The sequence below is a fragment of the Microchirus variegatus genome, assembly GCF_963457635.1.
Source record: "Microchirus variegatus genome assembly, chromosome: 20".
In the NCBI taxonomy this organism is placed as follows: domain Eukaryota; kingdom Metazoa; phylum Chordata; class Actinopteri; order Pleuronectiformes; family Soleidae; genus Microchirus; species Microchirus variegatus.
In genome coordinates, this window is record NC_139821.1 from 145,201 (window position 1) to 162,067 (window position 16,867).

The 16,867-nt window shown below is 43.9% G+C and overlaps 2 protein-coding genes across 5 annotated transcripts; both read left to right on the forward strand.

Annotated features, from left to right (window-relative positions):
* Positions 1-552: 552 nt before the first annotated feature.
* On the forward strand, positions 553-5,764 carry psmc4 (proteasome 26S subunit, ATPase 4; the record flags this gene model as incomplete). 3 transcript variants are annotated; one of them, XM_083906857.1, is made up of 11 exons in its annotated part: positions 553-573; positions 1,673-1,771; positions 2,391-2,577; positions 2,675-2,821; positions 2,961-3,070; positions 3,173-3,266; positions 3,516-3,683; positions 3,918-3,994; positions 4,511-4,679; positions 5,278-5,333; positions 5,429-5,764. In XM_083906857.1, 11 exons carry the CDS (start codon positions 553-555, stop codon positions 5,540-5,542), a joined length of 1,242 nt encoding a protein of 413 aa, XP_083762983.1. In that variant the 3' UTR covers positions 5,543-5,764. The 3 variants fall into 3 exon arrangements, with proteins under 3 accessions (XP_083762983.1, XP_083762982.1, XP_083762984.1); XM_083906856.1 differs by having other exon boundaries at positions 558-621; XM_083906858.1 differs by lacking the exon at positions 553-573 and adding an exon at positions 582-736.
* A 1,014-nt stretch (positions 5,765-6,778) lies between these two features.
* Positions 6,779-16,366, forward strand: LOC310941654 (platelet-derived growth factor receptor beta-like). 2 transcript variants are annotated; one of them, XM_083906854.1, is made up of 28 exons: positions 6,779-6,890; positions 7,402-7,462; positions 7,913-7,980; positions 8,511-8,605; positions 8,796-8,991; positions 9,082-9,342; positions 9,471-9,601; positions 9,727-9,808; positions 10,361-10,432; positions 10,520-10,703; positions 10,835-10,950; positions 11,024-11,135; positions 11,224-11,308; positions 11,606-11,714; positions 11,993-12,087; positions 12,168-12,300; positions 12,507-12,611; positions 12,709-12,816; positions 13,091-13,193; positions 13,261-13,382; positions 13,464-13,582; positions 13,735-13,857; positions 13,935-14,046; positions 14,329-14,428; positions 14,911-15,016; positions 15,412-15,505; positions 16,010-16,142; positions 16,218-16,366. In XM_083906854.1, the coding sequence occupies exons 3-28, from the start codon at positions 7,920-7,922 to the stop codon at positions 16,303-16,305; spliced, it is 3,045 nt and encodes a 1,014-aa protein (XP_083762980.1). In that variant the 5' UTR covers positions 6,779-6,890; positions 7,402-7,462; positions 7,913-7,919; the 3' UTR covers positions 16,306-16,366. The 2 variants fall into 2 exon arrangements, with proteins under 2 accessions (XP_083762980.1, XP_083762979.1); XM_083906853.1 differs by having other exon boundaries at positions 13,261-13,582.
* Positions 16,367-16,867: the final 501 nt, after the last annotated feature.

Sequence of the window (16,867 nt, forward strand, 5' to 3'; positions counted from 1 at the left end):
ATATATTATTAGGACACACAAACCCCTCCACCACGATAAGGAGGCAGCTTCTCCCAGAGGGAGACGTCGATGAAAATGTGATTAACTGTTCAGTTCTATTGTGAAGGGATGCCGATCTAAAGTCCTCTCTGAAAAATGTTGCTTTGCTGTTATTTAATCTTATATACTCCTCTGCCTGTTGTTATTGTTGTTGTCACTATTCTTAATATATATATATGTATATATATATATAAACATATATATATATTATATTATATACATATACATAGTAAAAATGTTATTGTACTAAAGTGCCTGTCATTTGTTTGTTGCATGTATATATCTGTTAAATATGTTTAAAAATGTTTAAATAAACAGTTTTTTAAAAAACGACTAAAAAAGTACTTTTTTTTTAAATTTGCGTTTGTGTTTTGCACCTCAGGGCCACCGTAGGTTCTTGTACAGTTGACTGACAGCTTCATATTCCAATAGAACGGCGCCAGAGGGGCGGAGCTCTACAGTTCTTATATTACACCCACGCTCTTAACGGACCTACTTCCTTTTCGTCAACGTATGACGTCAGCACGCCCGTCGGTAAGCTAATCCAACATGGAGGATATCATAGCTGTAGAAAAGAGCTCGGTATGAATTAGTGCGATTGTTTCCCGCATTACAGTGACACGATATTTGTGCTAGCTTTAGCTTTATCGAAGCCGTTGAACGTGTTTTCCACGTGTGTCTGTCGCGGTCGACTGTCGTGAGTTTGTTTTTCGTTAAAATTACCGAAACCCAAACATGCTTATTCATTCTCTGCTCCGCTGGTTAGCTGCTAGCATTAGCATGTCTTTGTACAGCTAAAGAACAATGAAACTCTTATGAATGTGATACACTTAATGAAAGTGTTTAATATTCATCATCAGTGTATTTCTGTGTCCACACTGCGTCGCAAACTGTTGTAAAAAATGTGTTTGTGTGAATTGTGAACGGTCAAAGTTAGCCGTTCATATGCTCTGGCTAGCTAAGCTAGTGTTTGTGAGATGATGGTCAATGTTCACGCTAACAGTAGCTGTATTCCTGTCAAAATGAACCGTAAACAGACTAACAGTCGCTGTATTCCTGTCAAAGTGATCTGTAAACAGACTAACAGTCGTTATATTCCTGTCAAAGTGATCTGTAAACAGACTAACAGTCGTTATATTCCTGTCAAAGTTAGCTGTAAACAGACTAACAGTCGTTCTATTCCTGTCAAAATCAACCGTAAACAGACTAACAGTCGTTGTATTCCTGTCAAAATGACCTGTAAACAGACTAACAGGTGTATCAGTTGGTGTATTTTTGTTAAAGTGAACTGTAAACAGGCTATCAGTCGTATTTTTGTCAAAGTTAGCTGTAAACAGACTAACAGTCGTTGTATTCCTGTTAATGTTAGCTGTAAACAGACTAACAGTCGTTGTATTACTGTTAAAGTTAGCTGTAAACAGACTAACAGTCGTTGTATTACTGTTAAAGTGAGCTGTAAACAGACTAACAGTCGTTGTATTACTGTTAAAGTTAGCTGTAAACAGACTAACAGTCGCTGTATTACTGTTAAAGTTAGCTGTAAACAGACTAACAGTCGTTGTATTACTGTTAAAGTTAGCTGTAAACAGACTAACAGTCGCTGTATTCCTCCGTGTTGATGTTGTTTTGACAGGAGGAAATGCCGGCAGTACTGAGCTCCAGGCCGCACACAGGTCTGTCTTTCCTGGCACCAGAACCTGAAGATCTGGAGGACCTGTACAGTAGATATAAGGTAAGAGAACTGAGAAAAGCTGTCATTGAGCATGGATCAATTTGACTTTGGCAAAAACCACTCGTGAATGTTTTGTACAGTAGGACTGAAGCCCTCAGCTGAAAAGGAATATACATAAATGATTGCAATGTTTTTTTTGAGATTTGTGACACTTCAAATATTTAGTACTGTGTGGCAGAAGAACATTGATCTATATGATATTGTGCTGATTGAGTAGAGCGTATCTGTTGTTAATGTTTTTTAATCATCAGAACAATATGATTAAAGAAATGGTTAAACAATAATGACAACTTAAATCATCATAAATGGAACAATCTAAAGAAAGGTGGGAGAAATTGATGAAATCTTTGATATAAAATATCTTTTTTTCTTCTATGGGTTCATCTTGTTCCATCATCAGGACTTATGATAATGTTATTAACCCTTAGAACCTAGGGCATAAAGGCTGCTTTTTCAGTTACTATTGAACTCAAAATGTAAAACATGTGGTTGAATTTGTGAACTTTGATAATATGTCAAATGTAATGTGTTAAGAGGTGACTTGTCTGGTTGTTAGAGGTCTTCACTGCAGCAGCCTCTCACATTCATGACTTTCTCCTCTCCTGGTATTTGTTTGCAGAAGCTGCAGCAGGAGCTGGAGTTCCTGGAGGTGCAGGAGGAGTACATCAAAGATGAGCAGAAGAACCTGAAGAAAGAGTTCCTTCACGCTCAGGAGGAGGTGAAGAGGATACAGAGCATCCCCCTCGTTATTGGACAGTTTCTGGAAGCTGTTGACCAGAACACAGCCATCGTTGGCTCCACTACAGGTAACATTAATCATGTTGAAGATTACAGTTTTTAATGAATCTTCGGTGAGTCCTGTTCCTGTGTTTTTATTTCTACTCACCGTTGTTTCTCTTTCAGGGTCTAACTACTATGTGCGTATCCTGAGCACCATTGACCGAGAGCTGCTGAAGCCCAATGCCTCAGTGGCCTTACACAAACACAGCAATGCTCTGGTGGATGTGTTGCCTCCTGAAGCTGACAGCAGTATCATGATGCTGACATCAGGTATGAACTCTCCCTCACAGGATGTGTATACACAGTAGACATCATTCAAGTCCTATTTTCTAAGCAACACGTATTCATTGATGCGTTTATAGAGTAACAGGTGAAGGCTTACTTTTCGCTGTGTTTTTGCTGCTTCTAGACCAGAAGCCAGATGTGATGTATGCTGACATCGGTGGTATGGACATCCAGAAGCAGGAAGTCAGAGAAGCAGTGGAGCTGCCACTTACTCATTTTGAACTCTATAAACAGGTCAGATGTTCTTCAGCAGACACTTTTCTACGTCTGATTATCAGAATGGAGGAAAATAAGGCTTTGACTCTTCTGCCAACCCTTGTCTGTCTATTGTTGCAGATTGGCATTGACCCACCCAGAGGTGTCCTCATGTACGGACCTCCAGGTTGTGGTAAGACCATGTTGGCCAAGGCTGTTGCTCACCATACTACAGGTAAGTCATCATGCTAGGAAGAATATCACTGTAGCATCAACTTTTCATAGGGATTTTCTTGTTCAATATACCTAACGTTGTGTGTGAGTGTGTGAGTGCATGAGGCCCACCTGTTATACTGTAGCTCCAAGGCCTGCAGCATCTCATCAGTGCAAACGACACAGACTTAAATAGATGTCACTAAGAGTCAGAAAAACTATTTTATTATTATTATAATACATTATATAATATTCTCTTATTTCTCTCCAGCTGCGTTCATCCGTGTGGTGGGCTCAGAATTTGTACAGAAGTATTTGGGTGAAGGTCCTCGTATGGTGCGTGACGTCTTCAGGCTGGCTAAAGAAAATGCTCCTGCCATCATTTTCATCGATGAGATCGATGCTATTGCTACCAAACGCTTTGATGCACAGACTGGAGGTAAGAATCTGCACAATCTGCACAATGTGCACAATGTGCAGTGTGACCATTGACCAACAGATTGACTCGTGTTAATTATGATGAACTGTTTTATTCCCCACAGTATCAGGTCTTGTGTGAGCACATGAGCCTATGATCAAAATGATTAGTATTATTGATGATGTCGTTTGTGCCAACATTGTAGACACAGTAACATCATGGTGGTGATAATGTTTCCTCTTGTTTCATCTCCAGCTGACAGAGAGGTGCAGAGAATCTTACTGGAGCTTCTTAATCAAATGGACGGTTTTGACCAGAACGTCAATGTCAAGGTGAGCCTCATCCTTTGGTCTGTTTCCTCTGGGTTTACATGAGTTTTATATGTGCTAAAGGTACTGAACTGGTCATGAAGACAGTATAGATGCAGTATAAAGTCAGTATATATACAGATCATGTGATCCAACGCTTATTTCTCTCAAATATGCTCCGACGGTTTGTTCAAATCAAATTAGTGAGCACTACACCTTTACTCCTATAATCTGCTGGTGCTGGCGAGGGCACGCACAACGCTGCTTGCAACTTTAATCTTCATATTGTATTTTATTGTTTCCTTGAAATGAATTTCAGTATGTAACAGAGGAACAGATTGTTTTTGAATGTGACAGATGTGTTGCTAGGATGCTAACTCCAAGACTCTCCTGACAGCTGCATGGATTATTGTAGATTATTGTAGTAAAGGTTTCTACTTGCTAATCTACGTCTTTGACTGCAGTTCATTGCTTTAATGTTATGTTGAGTGTATTATGAACATACAACAGCCTCCTTTTGACCTTTGACCTCGTGCTCAGGTGATCATGGCCACGAACAGAGCCGACACTCTTGACCCCGCCCTGTTACGTCCTGGTCGTCTGGACAGAAAGATCGAGTTCCCTCTGCCTGACCGTCGACAGAAACGCCTCATCTTCTCCACCATCACCAGCAAGATGAACCTCTCTGAGGAGGTGGATCTGGAGGACTGTATCCTTCTCTTCATCTGTGTGTGTGTGTGTGTGTGTGTGTGTTACACATGTTGGAGCATGCAACATACAGCCAACTCTACTCTACAGCCAATTTAAAGCAGAGGTGTTGAACAGAAGTCCAGGGCCAGACCAGGTAAAATAATAGAACACTCAGAACAAACCGAGATTACAGATTAAACTAAGAAACGAATGAAAAACTCTTTTAACTGATCAACACTTTTGTTGAAGAAAGTCCCACTTTATGAATGGAGCAAACAAATGTCAAAATCACATCAAAATACACAAATTGCAAATAAGATGTTGATTAAGTCGATCAAAAATGTTGTATTTAATTTGTTTGAAAGTACAGGTTTTGTTTGCTCTGATTTGTTCTTTGTGTCGTGGGTTTTTGTTTGTGATTCTGACTGTGGGCGGGCCTTAGGAAGTTGCCTGCTGATTGGCTGCTGAGTTTTGGAGTGACGGGTCAATATCATCAACAGGACAAAATAACAAAGTTTCTAATGTTTGTTCGTTACTTACAAATGAGGGAGCGCTGATGTGTGAGGGTTTTATTTTGCTGTTTCATTAATCTGTGGTAATCCTGAAGTCATGCACAGATGTTGCCAGACCAGACAAGATCTCTGGAGCTGATATCAACTCCATCTGCCAGGAGGTAAGTCACGTGTTTAACGGCTGGTTGTTTGGGCTTTTTCTCAGTCAGTACAAATGAAAAGTGCTGGAAAAATGAATGTTTGGTTTTGTGTGCAGGCTGGCATGTTAGCTGTGCGTGAGAACCGCTATATCGTCCTCGCCAAAGACTTTGAGAAGGCTTACAAGACCGTCATCAAGAAGGACGAGCAGGAGCACGAGTTCTACAAATAAAGACAAACTGCATGTCCACACACACACGTTTGTTATTGGTTTGTGAGTCTGTGTGCGTCTTCACTGCATAGATGTTTGGACAGAACACGGTCTAATGTCAGATTAGTCTTGGTGTGTTTTTTTATGATTTCTTACTGTAGCGAGGACAGAATATTTGAATCTGTGTGTAGTGGATGAACATCATGACCTTTAAGGCTTCTCATTAAAAACATGTTCAGGTCATTTTCTGCCTTGAGGGTTTTTGTCTTTGATTTTTCCCCCAAAGTAAATCCCAAATAACTATGAAAGAATATGAACAGAAAAATAACTTTATCACCAAAGATGTGCAATTTAAAATCTACAGACAATCATCAAACCACATGTATCCAATCAATCAATACACTAGAAAAGCACTCGGGGAGCGCAGACCTCCACCAAGGCAGCTCAGTACATACAAAATACACCTGCTGCTCTGTAGCCAGAATGTAATCGCTTGTTCTTCGTCCCATTTTGGACGTTTCCTGATGTTTGATCCAAATCCCTCGGTGACTTTTGGAGTTCTATTGCCGACAGACGCACAAACTCTGGTGAAGATCAAATATGGAACAATGTCATTGAGCTGAGTATATTCATGTTTTATATTTTATTAAGGTCACATTCAGTTCACCTGGAAAGGTTATAGTTTAGGTTAAATATATGTATATTTATATACATATGTATGTATATATATACATATGTATGTATGTATATATATATATACATATACACACACACTTCCAGTCAAAAGTTTGGAGACTTGAATCACATTAAACATTTTGAATGTGATCGCAGTGAAAGACAAGTTTCCCTCACACATACACACACACGTTTCTTCCAGCAGAGGGCGCCATGAAGACTCAAACTGCTGATTGATTTTGACCTGATCTATTGATCAGTGATCAGACTGATGATTCTGATGTCTCTCTACCACTCGCTCTCTCTACTCCATTTAATCAGCGACACACACACACACACACACACTTCACATTGGAAAAGAGTGGAAAACCTACATAAAGACTGTGTGTGTGTGTGTGTGTGTGTGTGTTGGAGTGGGCTCATTTCCTGTTGGGGGGGCAGAGAGAGATTGGAAACAGACGTTGGCTGTCTCTCTCTCCCAGTCTCTCTCTCTCAGTTTCTCAGACTCTCTCTCAGTCTCTCTCTCTCTCTCAGACTCTCAGTCTCTCTGTCTCTGCTCTCTCTCTCTCAGTGAGTCAGTCTGTTTCCATTAGTTTGTCTGGAATGAGACGAAGAGGAGAAAAGGGTGAAGAAGAAAAACAGGAGGAAGAAAAGTGAAGGAGGAGGAGAAGAAGAAGAAGAAGACGATCCTCAGGTCTGAAAAACCAAAACATCTTTCTTTTGACTTTGAAACTGATTCTGCTGAGTCTGCTTTTTCTACACAACACACACTATGACAGTACTAACGCAGTACTAACACAGTACTACACTCAGTACTAACACAGTACTACACTCAGGACTAACAGTACTAACACAGTACTACACTCAGGACTAAAACTAAGTACTGCACACAGCATTAACACAGTACGACAGTACTAACACATGATTACACACAGGACTAACACCATGAATATGTATAGTGTTGTCTTTCTCTGTGAAGTACTTTGTGCAGTACTGTGTTGGTGTAGTACTGTGTAGTGCTGTCTTTCTCTGTGTAGTACTCTGTGCAGTACTGTGTTGGTGTAGTACTGTCTTTCTCTGTGTAGTACTGTGTTGGTGTAGTACTGTCTTTCTCCGTGTACTGTGTGTAAAAGTAACTTTGATGTACTCTGTGACGTCTAAATCTAAAGATGACTGACTTGTGTCTGTCTGTCCATGATTGACAGCTGTCACTCGTTTGGTCTGAGCCAATCAGGAGAGACTTCATCATGGAGGAGTGAGACACAGGTGACATCATCAGTAACATCACTGCTGTGCTGTGATTGGTCGAGGCCTTGCCCACAGGAAATAACTGTGTGTGCTTCTGCTGCTGCGGTGAATCAGACAGTGAGGCGTGTGATTGGTCCAGACTCTGCAGCGAGGGCTGTGATTGGTCCAGAGACCACAGTCACAGGAATGTGTGTCCACGTCTGTTTGACACATTAGGACATACGTACTCAGAGTACTTATAGTACTGAGGGTACTTATGAGTACTGTGCTTACTATGGACTGAGATAGTACTGTGAAGTATTCTCTGACTTTTAAACTTTATATGATCATTTATTGATTAATGATTGTACCAAGTCTTATAGTGTTACCTCATACTCCAGTGAAGTACAAGTATTTCAAAGGTACTTAGTTCAGGAAAAGTACTCTTTTTATTTTGAAATCTCTGTTTTCTCTTTTGTTATTGCTCAGAAGAAAGATGGCGTCAACCAGAGGCCAAACAGGAAGTTTGAATCCACAGCACTTCCTGTTCCTCTTAGGTACCTGTCTGTCTGTCTGTCTGTCTGTCTGCAGGTGTGTTCAGGTACCTGTCTGTCTGTCTGTCTGCAGGTGTGTTCAGGTGCCTGTCTGTCTGTCTGTCTGTCTGTCTGCAGGTGTGTTCAGGTACCTGTCTGTTTGTCTGCAGGTGTGTTCAGGTACCTGTCTGTCTGTCTGCAGGTGTGTTCAGGTACCTGTCTGTCTGTCTGTCTGCAGGTGTGTTCAGGTACCTGTCTGTCTGTCTGTCTGTCTGTCTGTCTGTCTGCAGGTGTGTTCAGGTACCTGTCTGTTTGTCTGCAGCTGTGTTCAGGTACCTGTCTGTCTGTCTGCAGGTGTGTTCAGGTACCTGTCTGTCTGTCTGTCTGTCTGCAGGTGTGTTCAGGTACCTGTCTGTCTGTCTGCAGATGTGTTCAGGTACCTGTCTGTCTGTCTGTAGGTGTGTTCAGGTACCTGTCTGTCTGTCTGCAGCTGTGTTCAGGTACCTGTCTGTCTGTCTGTAGGTGTGTTCATGTACCTGTCTGTCTGTCTGCAGGTGTGTTCCTGGTTCCTCCTGAAAGGGGCGTCGGCCTCGAGCTGCTGCCATCGTCCTCACAAGTTCTACATGATCCAAACACCAACTTCACTGTGGTCAGTACCTGTCTGTCTCTCTCAGCTGTACCTGTCTGTCTCTCTCAGGTACATCTGTCTCTCTCTCAGCTGTACCTGTCTGTGTGTCTCTCTCTCTCTCTCTCAGGTACATCTGTCTGTCTCTCTCACCTGTCTGTCTCTCTCAGGTACATCTGTCTGTCTCTAACCTGTACCTGTCTGTCTCTCTCAGGTCTGTTCGGGCTGGAGTCAGGTGACATGGCGTTTACCTCATGACTCACCAGTAGATGGCGTCCTGGTGGAGAACCAGGGCTCCAGTAGCGTCCTGCAGCTTGTTAACGCCACCTGGAGGAATTCTGGGAGATACACCTGTGAGGAGGCGTCGTCCAATCAGAGGAGAGACATTGACGTCTTCATACCAGGACAAGGTGACAGAGTTAATCCTCCAGTTATTGACCTGTATTGACCTTGTCTGTCTGAGCTGTGACACGTGTGATGTCACCTGACCCCCCCCGCAGGTCCAGAGGAATGGTTTGTCCCACTGGGTTCAGGTGTGGTGATGAAGGAGGCGGAGGAAGATACCATTCCCTGTGTGGTGTCTGACCCGCAGCTTAACGTCTCGCTGTTGGAGCGTCCAGGCAGGACGCCCGTCACCACCACGACCTTTGACCCTGCACTAGGCTTCACAGGTCGCCTCAACGACACGTCGTACGTATGCGTAGCTGCTCGTGGTGACCAGCAGAGGGAGTCACAGGTGTACTATGTCTTCAGCATCATAGGTGAGTTCTTCTGATAAGAGCTGATCTAATCTGATCAGATTGAACGTCATCATCCAGTAATATGATCAAATCCAATCTGATTGAATGATGTCTCTGTCTGTCTGTCTGTCTGTCTGTCTGTCTGTCAGTTCCTCAGGTGATACAGGTGGACCTGTCTGTCTCCAGTGTTGTGTTGAAACAGGGTGAAGTTCTCACAGTCAACTGTTCAGTCACTGATACTGACATGGTTTATTTCACCTGGGACTTTCCCCGCAGACAGGTACCTGTCTGTCTGTCTGTCTGTCCGTCTGTACCTGTACCTGTACCTGTACCTGTAATAGGTAATATAGGTAATAATACTGTAGTATAAGTAGTACTGTCTAACTCTACACTGCCATACTTTAGGAGGTGGAGCTGCTCACAGACTTCCTGCCCAACAAGATTCTGTCCTTCATCAACATCTCCACGGCAACAGTGGCTGACTCAGGTAGGGTTTAAGTCTGGTTTAACAGTTTAACTCTGGTTTAACAGTTCTGTTGATCTGACTCAGGTACAGTTTAGTACCTGATACCGGGTACTTTTTCTAGTACCTGCTCTGGTGAGCTTCCAAGCCAACTGAGGCGATACTATGCATGACATCACCAGACTGCCGGCCACTGATTGGTCAGAGTGTCAGAGGAAGTGATTTCTAACACAAGAATGAAGCCTCACAGTGCTGAACTATAGATCAGTTAAAATAACAACAATCCTGAAAACGTGGGTTAATCTCACAAAGTTGTGCAGTGATGACTCCGCCCACGTTGAGTAGGTAGTGTGCTAGTGGAAAACCAAGCTAACTTATGCTAACTGTGTGTTACCATAAGACCCTTTTCCACCTATGGTCCCAGCCGAGGCGAGCTACTCAGTTAGCACAGATGGTTCTGTTAGTGTTGGACTCGTCTAGTTTAGTCTGGTTTAGTCTGGTTTAGTCTGGTTTAGTCTAGGATTGTTGGTTATATGTGACGATAAGTCATTTATTGCTCCATGTGTTTCTCTGTAGGCTCGTATGTGTGTGAAGTTCAGCCAACGCAAGGAAGACGAGTGAGGAAGAACGTGACTGTGACAGTTCTGGGTCAGCACACACACACTCACACACACTCTCACACACACACACTCACACACACACACACACACACTCTGACCTCTCTCTCTGTGACAGAGCGAGGTTACGTTGACCTGTGGTCGTCAGCTGACACTAATGTGTCGTCACTGCTTCATCACACGGTGGAGTTCAGTGTGCAGATCGACGCCCACCCCCCCCCCACCGCCGTCTGGACCAGAGACAACAGGACTGTTGTCATGGAAACCACCTCAGTGACCACCACACACCTCACAGGCAGCAGGTCTGACACTCTCACATTGATTAGTTTGGGGATTGATTGATTGACTGATCGATTGATTGATTGATCAATTGATTGACTGATTGATTGATTGATTGATTGACTGATTGATTGACTGATTGATTGATTGGCAGGTATCTTAGCAAGCTGATGCTGCTTCGTGTCCAAATGGATCAGACAGGAAGTTATATGGCGACTGTTTCCAATGACGACGACGCTGCAGAGGTCGTTTTTAACCTGGAGGTCAAAGGTTAGACAGAGAGTTTATTGTGTGTGTGCGTGTGTGTGTGCGTGCTCTTACCTGTGTGTATGTTTGTGGACAGCGCCCCCTAGGATCAAATCTCTATCAGAGGTTGGAAGTACCGCCATTATGTGTGTCGGCGAGGGAGCTCCGCCCCCTACTGTCACCTGGTACACATGTCACAGCTCACACAGGTAACAGCACACACACACACACACACACGCACACACACACACGCACACACACACACAGGTGTTGCCATAGTAACAGGGTTGTCTGCAGGTGCAGTAATGTGACAGGCGGCTGGACGAGCCAATCAGCAACCTCAGAGAACATCACTGATCTGAAGGAGAGAGGCGTCGCCCAGGTAACCTGTGATGATGATGTGTGTGTGTGTGTGTGTGTGTGTGTGTGTGTGTGTGTGTGTGTGTGTGTGTGTGTGTGTGTGTGTGTGTGTGTGTCTGTGTCTGTGTGTGTGTGTGTCTGTGTCTCACCTGTGTGTGTGTGTGCAGGTACACAGTGTGATGTCACTCCTCAGTCTCACCTGTGTGTGTGTGTGTGTGTGTGTGTGTGTGTGTGTGTGTGTGTGTGTGTGTGTGTGTGTGTGTGTGTGTGTGTGTGTGTGTGTGTGTGTGTGTGTGTGTGTGTGTGTGTGTGTGTGCAGGTACACAGTGTGATGTCACTCCTCAGTCTCAGTTCCGTGACGTTTGTTCGTTGTGAAGTCAAAAACTCGGCTGGACGAAGAGTACGAGACCTGCGAGTATTGACCACATGTATGTACTGTACACCAAGTACTGTAGTACTGCTGTAATATTACTGGAATACCACTGTAGTACTGTCTGTCTCTCTCTCTCTCTGCACTGCATGCTGGGAGTTTTGTGGTGAGAGTGTGTTATCACAATCTGGAATATAAACTGAAACTCTGTTAAAGTCTCTGTCTCTGTCTGTACCTGTCTGTCTGTCTCTGTCTGTCTCTGTCTCTGTCTGTACCTGTCTGTCTGTCTGTCTGTACCTGTCTGTCTGTACCTGTCTGTCTGTACCTGTCTCACAGCGCTCCTGTCTCAGGTAGCAGTGTTGTCCTCAGTCCTGGTCTTGGTCATCATCGCCGTCTTCTTCCTCATCGTCCTCATCGTCCTGTGGAGAAAAGTCAGTGTTAAACAGAGTGTGTGAGTGGTTTCCTTCAGCACCAGTGACATCACTTCCTGTCGTCTCTTCCTGTTTCCCAGAAGCCTCGTTACCAATTTGTCTGGAAAGTGATGGAGTCTGTGAGTTGTGACGGACAGCAGTGCAGCTACGTCGACCCCGCCCACCTGCCTTATGACTCCGCCTGGGAAATACCACGTGACACCATAGTACTAGGTAATACTACAAGAATGTAGTGCTATTTAATACCACCAGAATGCAGTAATGTCACAATCAAGTACTCTGTAACATAAATATTTTCATTAATAACTGTCTCTCTGTCCACCTGTCTGTCTCTGTCCACCTGTCTGTCTCTCTCCTGTCTGTCTCTCTCCTGTCTGTCTCTCTGTCCACCTGTCTGTCTCTCTCCTGTCTGTCTGCAGGTCAGGTGTTGGGTTCAGGTGCGTTCGGTCGTGTTGTTGAAGCAAACGTCTCTGACCTGATTCACTCTGATTCTACCACTAAAGTCACTGTGAAGATGGTGAAACGTACGGACCTGTCTGTCTACACCTGTCTGTCTGTCTGCACCTGTCTGTCTGTCTGCACCTGTCTGACTTCTGTGTGTGTGTGTGTGTGTGTGTTCAGGGAACAGTGGTTCAGTCCAGTCTCTGATGTCAGAGCTGAAGGTTTTGGTTCATCTTGGTCCTCATCTGAATGTGGTCAACGTGCTTGGAGCCTGTACAGGCTCACCAGGTAAACAATAACTTAACTAACACTTAACTAACCCTGTACAGGCTCACCAGGTAAACAATAACTTAACTAACACTTAACTAACACTTAACTAACCCTGTACAGGCTCACCAGGTAAACATTAACTTAACTAACACTTAACTAACACTTAACTAACCATTAAATAACCCTGCACAGGCTCACCAGGTAAACATTCACTTAACTAACACTTAACTAACCATGAGTTAAGGCTAATCTAATTCTAACTCAATCCTAAAGTAGTGATCTCTGTGCTCAGGTCCTGTTTATCTGATCACTGAGTTCTGTCGTCATGGAGACCTGCTCAACTACTTACACAAGAACAAACACACTTTCCTGCAGAGAGACACCAACACCAGGAGGTCTGCACACACACACACGCACACACACTCTCTCTCTCTCTGTGTGCTGAGTGTCTCTCGCCCACAGTGACAGTGATGGTGGTTACATGGACATGAACAAAGAGGCGTGTGCTCAGTACGTCGCCATGGAGACGCTGAGCTACACCGACACTGAACCCTCTGTGTACGAGACAGCGTACGTATCGTCAGGTGAGAGGACGGCCACGATGTCACCTGTAATACCAAAGTACTGCAGTGTACTACAGTGTATGTACTGTGGTTCTCCTCCAGGCCAGCAGGAGGCAGCAGCTCCTGTCCTCCTCAGTGATTCTCCTGTCCTCAGCCTCAATGACCTCCTCAGCTTCTCCTTCCAGATCTGTCAGGCCATGGACTTTCTCTCCTCCAGAAACGTAGCACATGCTCCTTGTTGTCCTCTTTTATTGTTGCATGTATTTAGTTGTTTGGTTGTGTTGTCTTGACACGTTTACATGTTTGTTTACATGTTTGTTACCATGTTGCGTATGATCCCGTGGATGTGGGCGTGTCCTGTGGCGTCTCTTAGTGCGTCCATAGAGACCTGGCGGCGAGGAACGTGCTGGTGTGTGAGGGGAAGCTGGTGAAGGTCTGTGACTTTGGTCTGGTCCGAGACCTGAGGAAGGACCAGAACTACGTTACCAGGGGAAACGTCAGTTAGCTTCATGAATGAACGCAGCAGCTGTGATCGAAGGTAAACCGCTCACATATTATCCTGTTGTGCTTCAGAACTTCCTGCCGCTGAAGTGGATGGCGCCAGAGAGCGTGTTCCAGAGCATCTACAGCTCCCAGAGTGACGTGTGGGCCTATGGAGTTCTGCTGTGGGAGGTCTTCTCACTGGGTAAGCCTGAAGAACCAGAGCAGAACCAGAGCAGATCCTGCAAGTCTGAACTGGTCTGAACCGGCCTGAACCGGTCTGAACCAGTGTGATCCAGTTGGGACCAACGTAAACCAGAACATCTACAACAACCCAGTCTGAAATGATGTAAACCGGTCTGGACCAGTCCATATCTACACAACCCAGCCTGAACTATCCTGACCTGCTATAACCTGGTCTGGACCAGTGAAAACCAGTCTGAACCAGAACTTGTTTCACTCTGATTGGTTTGTGTTTGTGTCGCAGGTGCGAGTCCGTACCCTGACCTGCCCATGACTCAAGACCTTTACTCTGCTTTGAAGAGACGACACAGAATGACACGCCCTGACCACGCCCCCAAGACAATGTACGATAGACAACAACACAAACACTCATACACACAACAACACAAACACTCATACACACAACACACAACAACACAAACACTCATACACACAACAACACAAACGCTCACACACACAACACACAACAACACAAACGCTCACACACACAACACACAACAACACAGACGCTCATACACACAACAACACAAACACTCATACACACAACACACAACAACACAGACACTCATACACACAACAACACAAACGCTCACACACACAACACAACAACACAAACACTCATACACACAACAACACAAACACTCATACACACAACAACACAAACACTCATACACACAACACAACAACACAGACGCTCATACACACAACACACAACAACACAGACACTCATACACACAACAACACAAACGCTCACACACACAACACACAACAACACAAACGCTCACACACACAACACACTAACACATTATCTGTTGTGTCACTGCAGTTATGAGCTGATCACTAGCTGCTGGGAGGAGGAGCCTCAGTCCAGACCATCATTCTCTTCAATGGTTGTTTCTGTGGGGAAGATGTTGAATGATGAACACAACAAGGTACACACACACACACACACACACACACTGAAGCCACTGAACAAAAGACTCAGGGACACAGGAGCTCCTCTGCTGCCTCGTGTGGTAGCAGTGGATCAACAACTCCTGTGAACTCCTGTGTGCTGTGATGTTAAAATCACTGGTTTTCTCTATTGACTTTGGTGTGGGAGAGTGAGTGACTTTGGTGTGGGAGAGTGAGTGACTTTGGTGTGGGAGAGTGAGTGGTTTACAAACTTCAGTTTACACAGGGAAACGTGTGAGTGAGATAAAGACGTGATCATGTTCATTTTAACATACTGAAGTAGACTTTATTAAATTTATTAGTCTTTAGTAGAACAATCACACTAAAAACCTGAAGTGACCTTTTAACCTTGTGTTGATGTTGTTTTTGTCAGCGTTACGTTCAGCTGACGCAGGACTTCATCAAAGGAGACAATCCTGCTGTGGTACGATCCAGAGCTGCTAACACACAAGCTAACAGCACACAAGGTAACACACACACAAACACAAGCTAACAAATATATGACACACAGACACAAGCTAACACAGAAGCTAACACACATATGACACACAGACACAAGCTAACACAGAAGCTAACACACATATGACACACAGACACAAGCTAACACAGAAGCTAACACACATATGACACACAGACACAAGCTAACACAGAAGCTCACACACATATGACACACATACACAAGCTAACACACATATGACACACAGACACAAGCTAACACAGAAGCTAACACACATGACACACAGACACAAGCTAACACACATATGACACACAGACACAAGCTAACAACACACAAGCTAACACACATATGACACACAGACACAAGCTAACTCAGAAGCTAACACAGACACAAGCTAACACAGAAGCTAACACACATATGACACACAGACACAAGCTAACAACACACAAGCTAACACACACATGTTTAAAGTGAGCTACAGTTGTCACTAACTCCGCCCACTTTCCCTTTAAAGGCGGCCCTGACTGTGAGGCTGGACTAGAGGGGGCTGGGCTAGAGGAGGCTGGCCCCTCCCACAACACTTACACTAACCCAGTCGCTGACATCATCATAGAGACGAGTGGCGGCGCTGCGCTGGACGCAGCCAGGTACGACTTTTAATTTGAAGCTTGTGTTGTTTTACTCTGAAATGTCTGACGATGAAGACGTCATTTCCTCTGCAGCCATGAGCGCTCAGACCCGCCCCTCTGCCAGGAAGTGACGTCATCAGCAGGGAAACAGGAAGCTGAGGAGGACGAGAGCAACCTGTGAAGGTTCAGAGGATTTTTTAAATGTAAACATATATGAACATACGTGTGTGTGTGTGTGTGTGTGTCCTCCATTTATTCTTTATATTAAACTGATGCTGCAGCTCATCTGACTGTGTTCTGTTTCTGTGTGTAAACATACAGTCATTCTGACATCATTTCCTCAATTTCAAAAATTCATTTAAATTATTCCTTAAGAGATTTGCAAATATTTTCAACAGATCCTTGTTCAGGGCGATGCCGACTATTATGATGGTGAATTTCAAGTCATTCGGAGAAACTTTGTTTTCGAGAAGAAAGACAGTTCACTGTCAAAGTGCATCAGGACAAATGGATCATTTCATGATTTTCAAAAATTCATTAAAATTATTCCTTAAGAGATTTGCAAATATTTTCAATGGATCCTTGTTCAGGGTGATGCCGACTATTATGATGGTAAATTTTAAGTCATTCCGAGATACTTTTAGTTTTTTTGAAGAAAGTCAGCTCACTGTCAAAGTGCATCAGGACAAATGGATCATTTCATGATTTTCAAAAATTCATTAAAATTATTCCTTAAAAGATTT

Excerpts from the sequence above, each read along its gene's own strand:
- LOC310941654 (XM_083906853.1), top strand. The coding sequence starts at position 7,920 with ATGGCGTCAACCAGAGGCCAAACAGGAAGTTTGAATCCACAGCACTTC. Across the intron at positions 10,951-11,023 it reads TTTTAACCTGGAGGTCAAAG|CGCCCCCTAGGATCAAATCT; the intron begins GTTAGACAGAGA and ends GTTTGTGGACAG. Across the intron at positions 11,309-11,605 it reads AGGAGAGAGGCGTCGCCCAG|GTACACAGTGTGATGTCACT; the intron begins GTAACCTGTGAT and ends GTGTGTGTGCAG.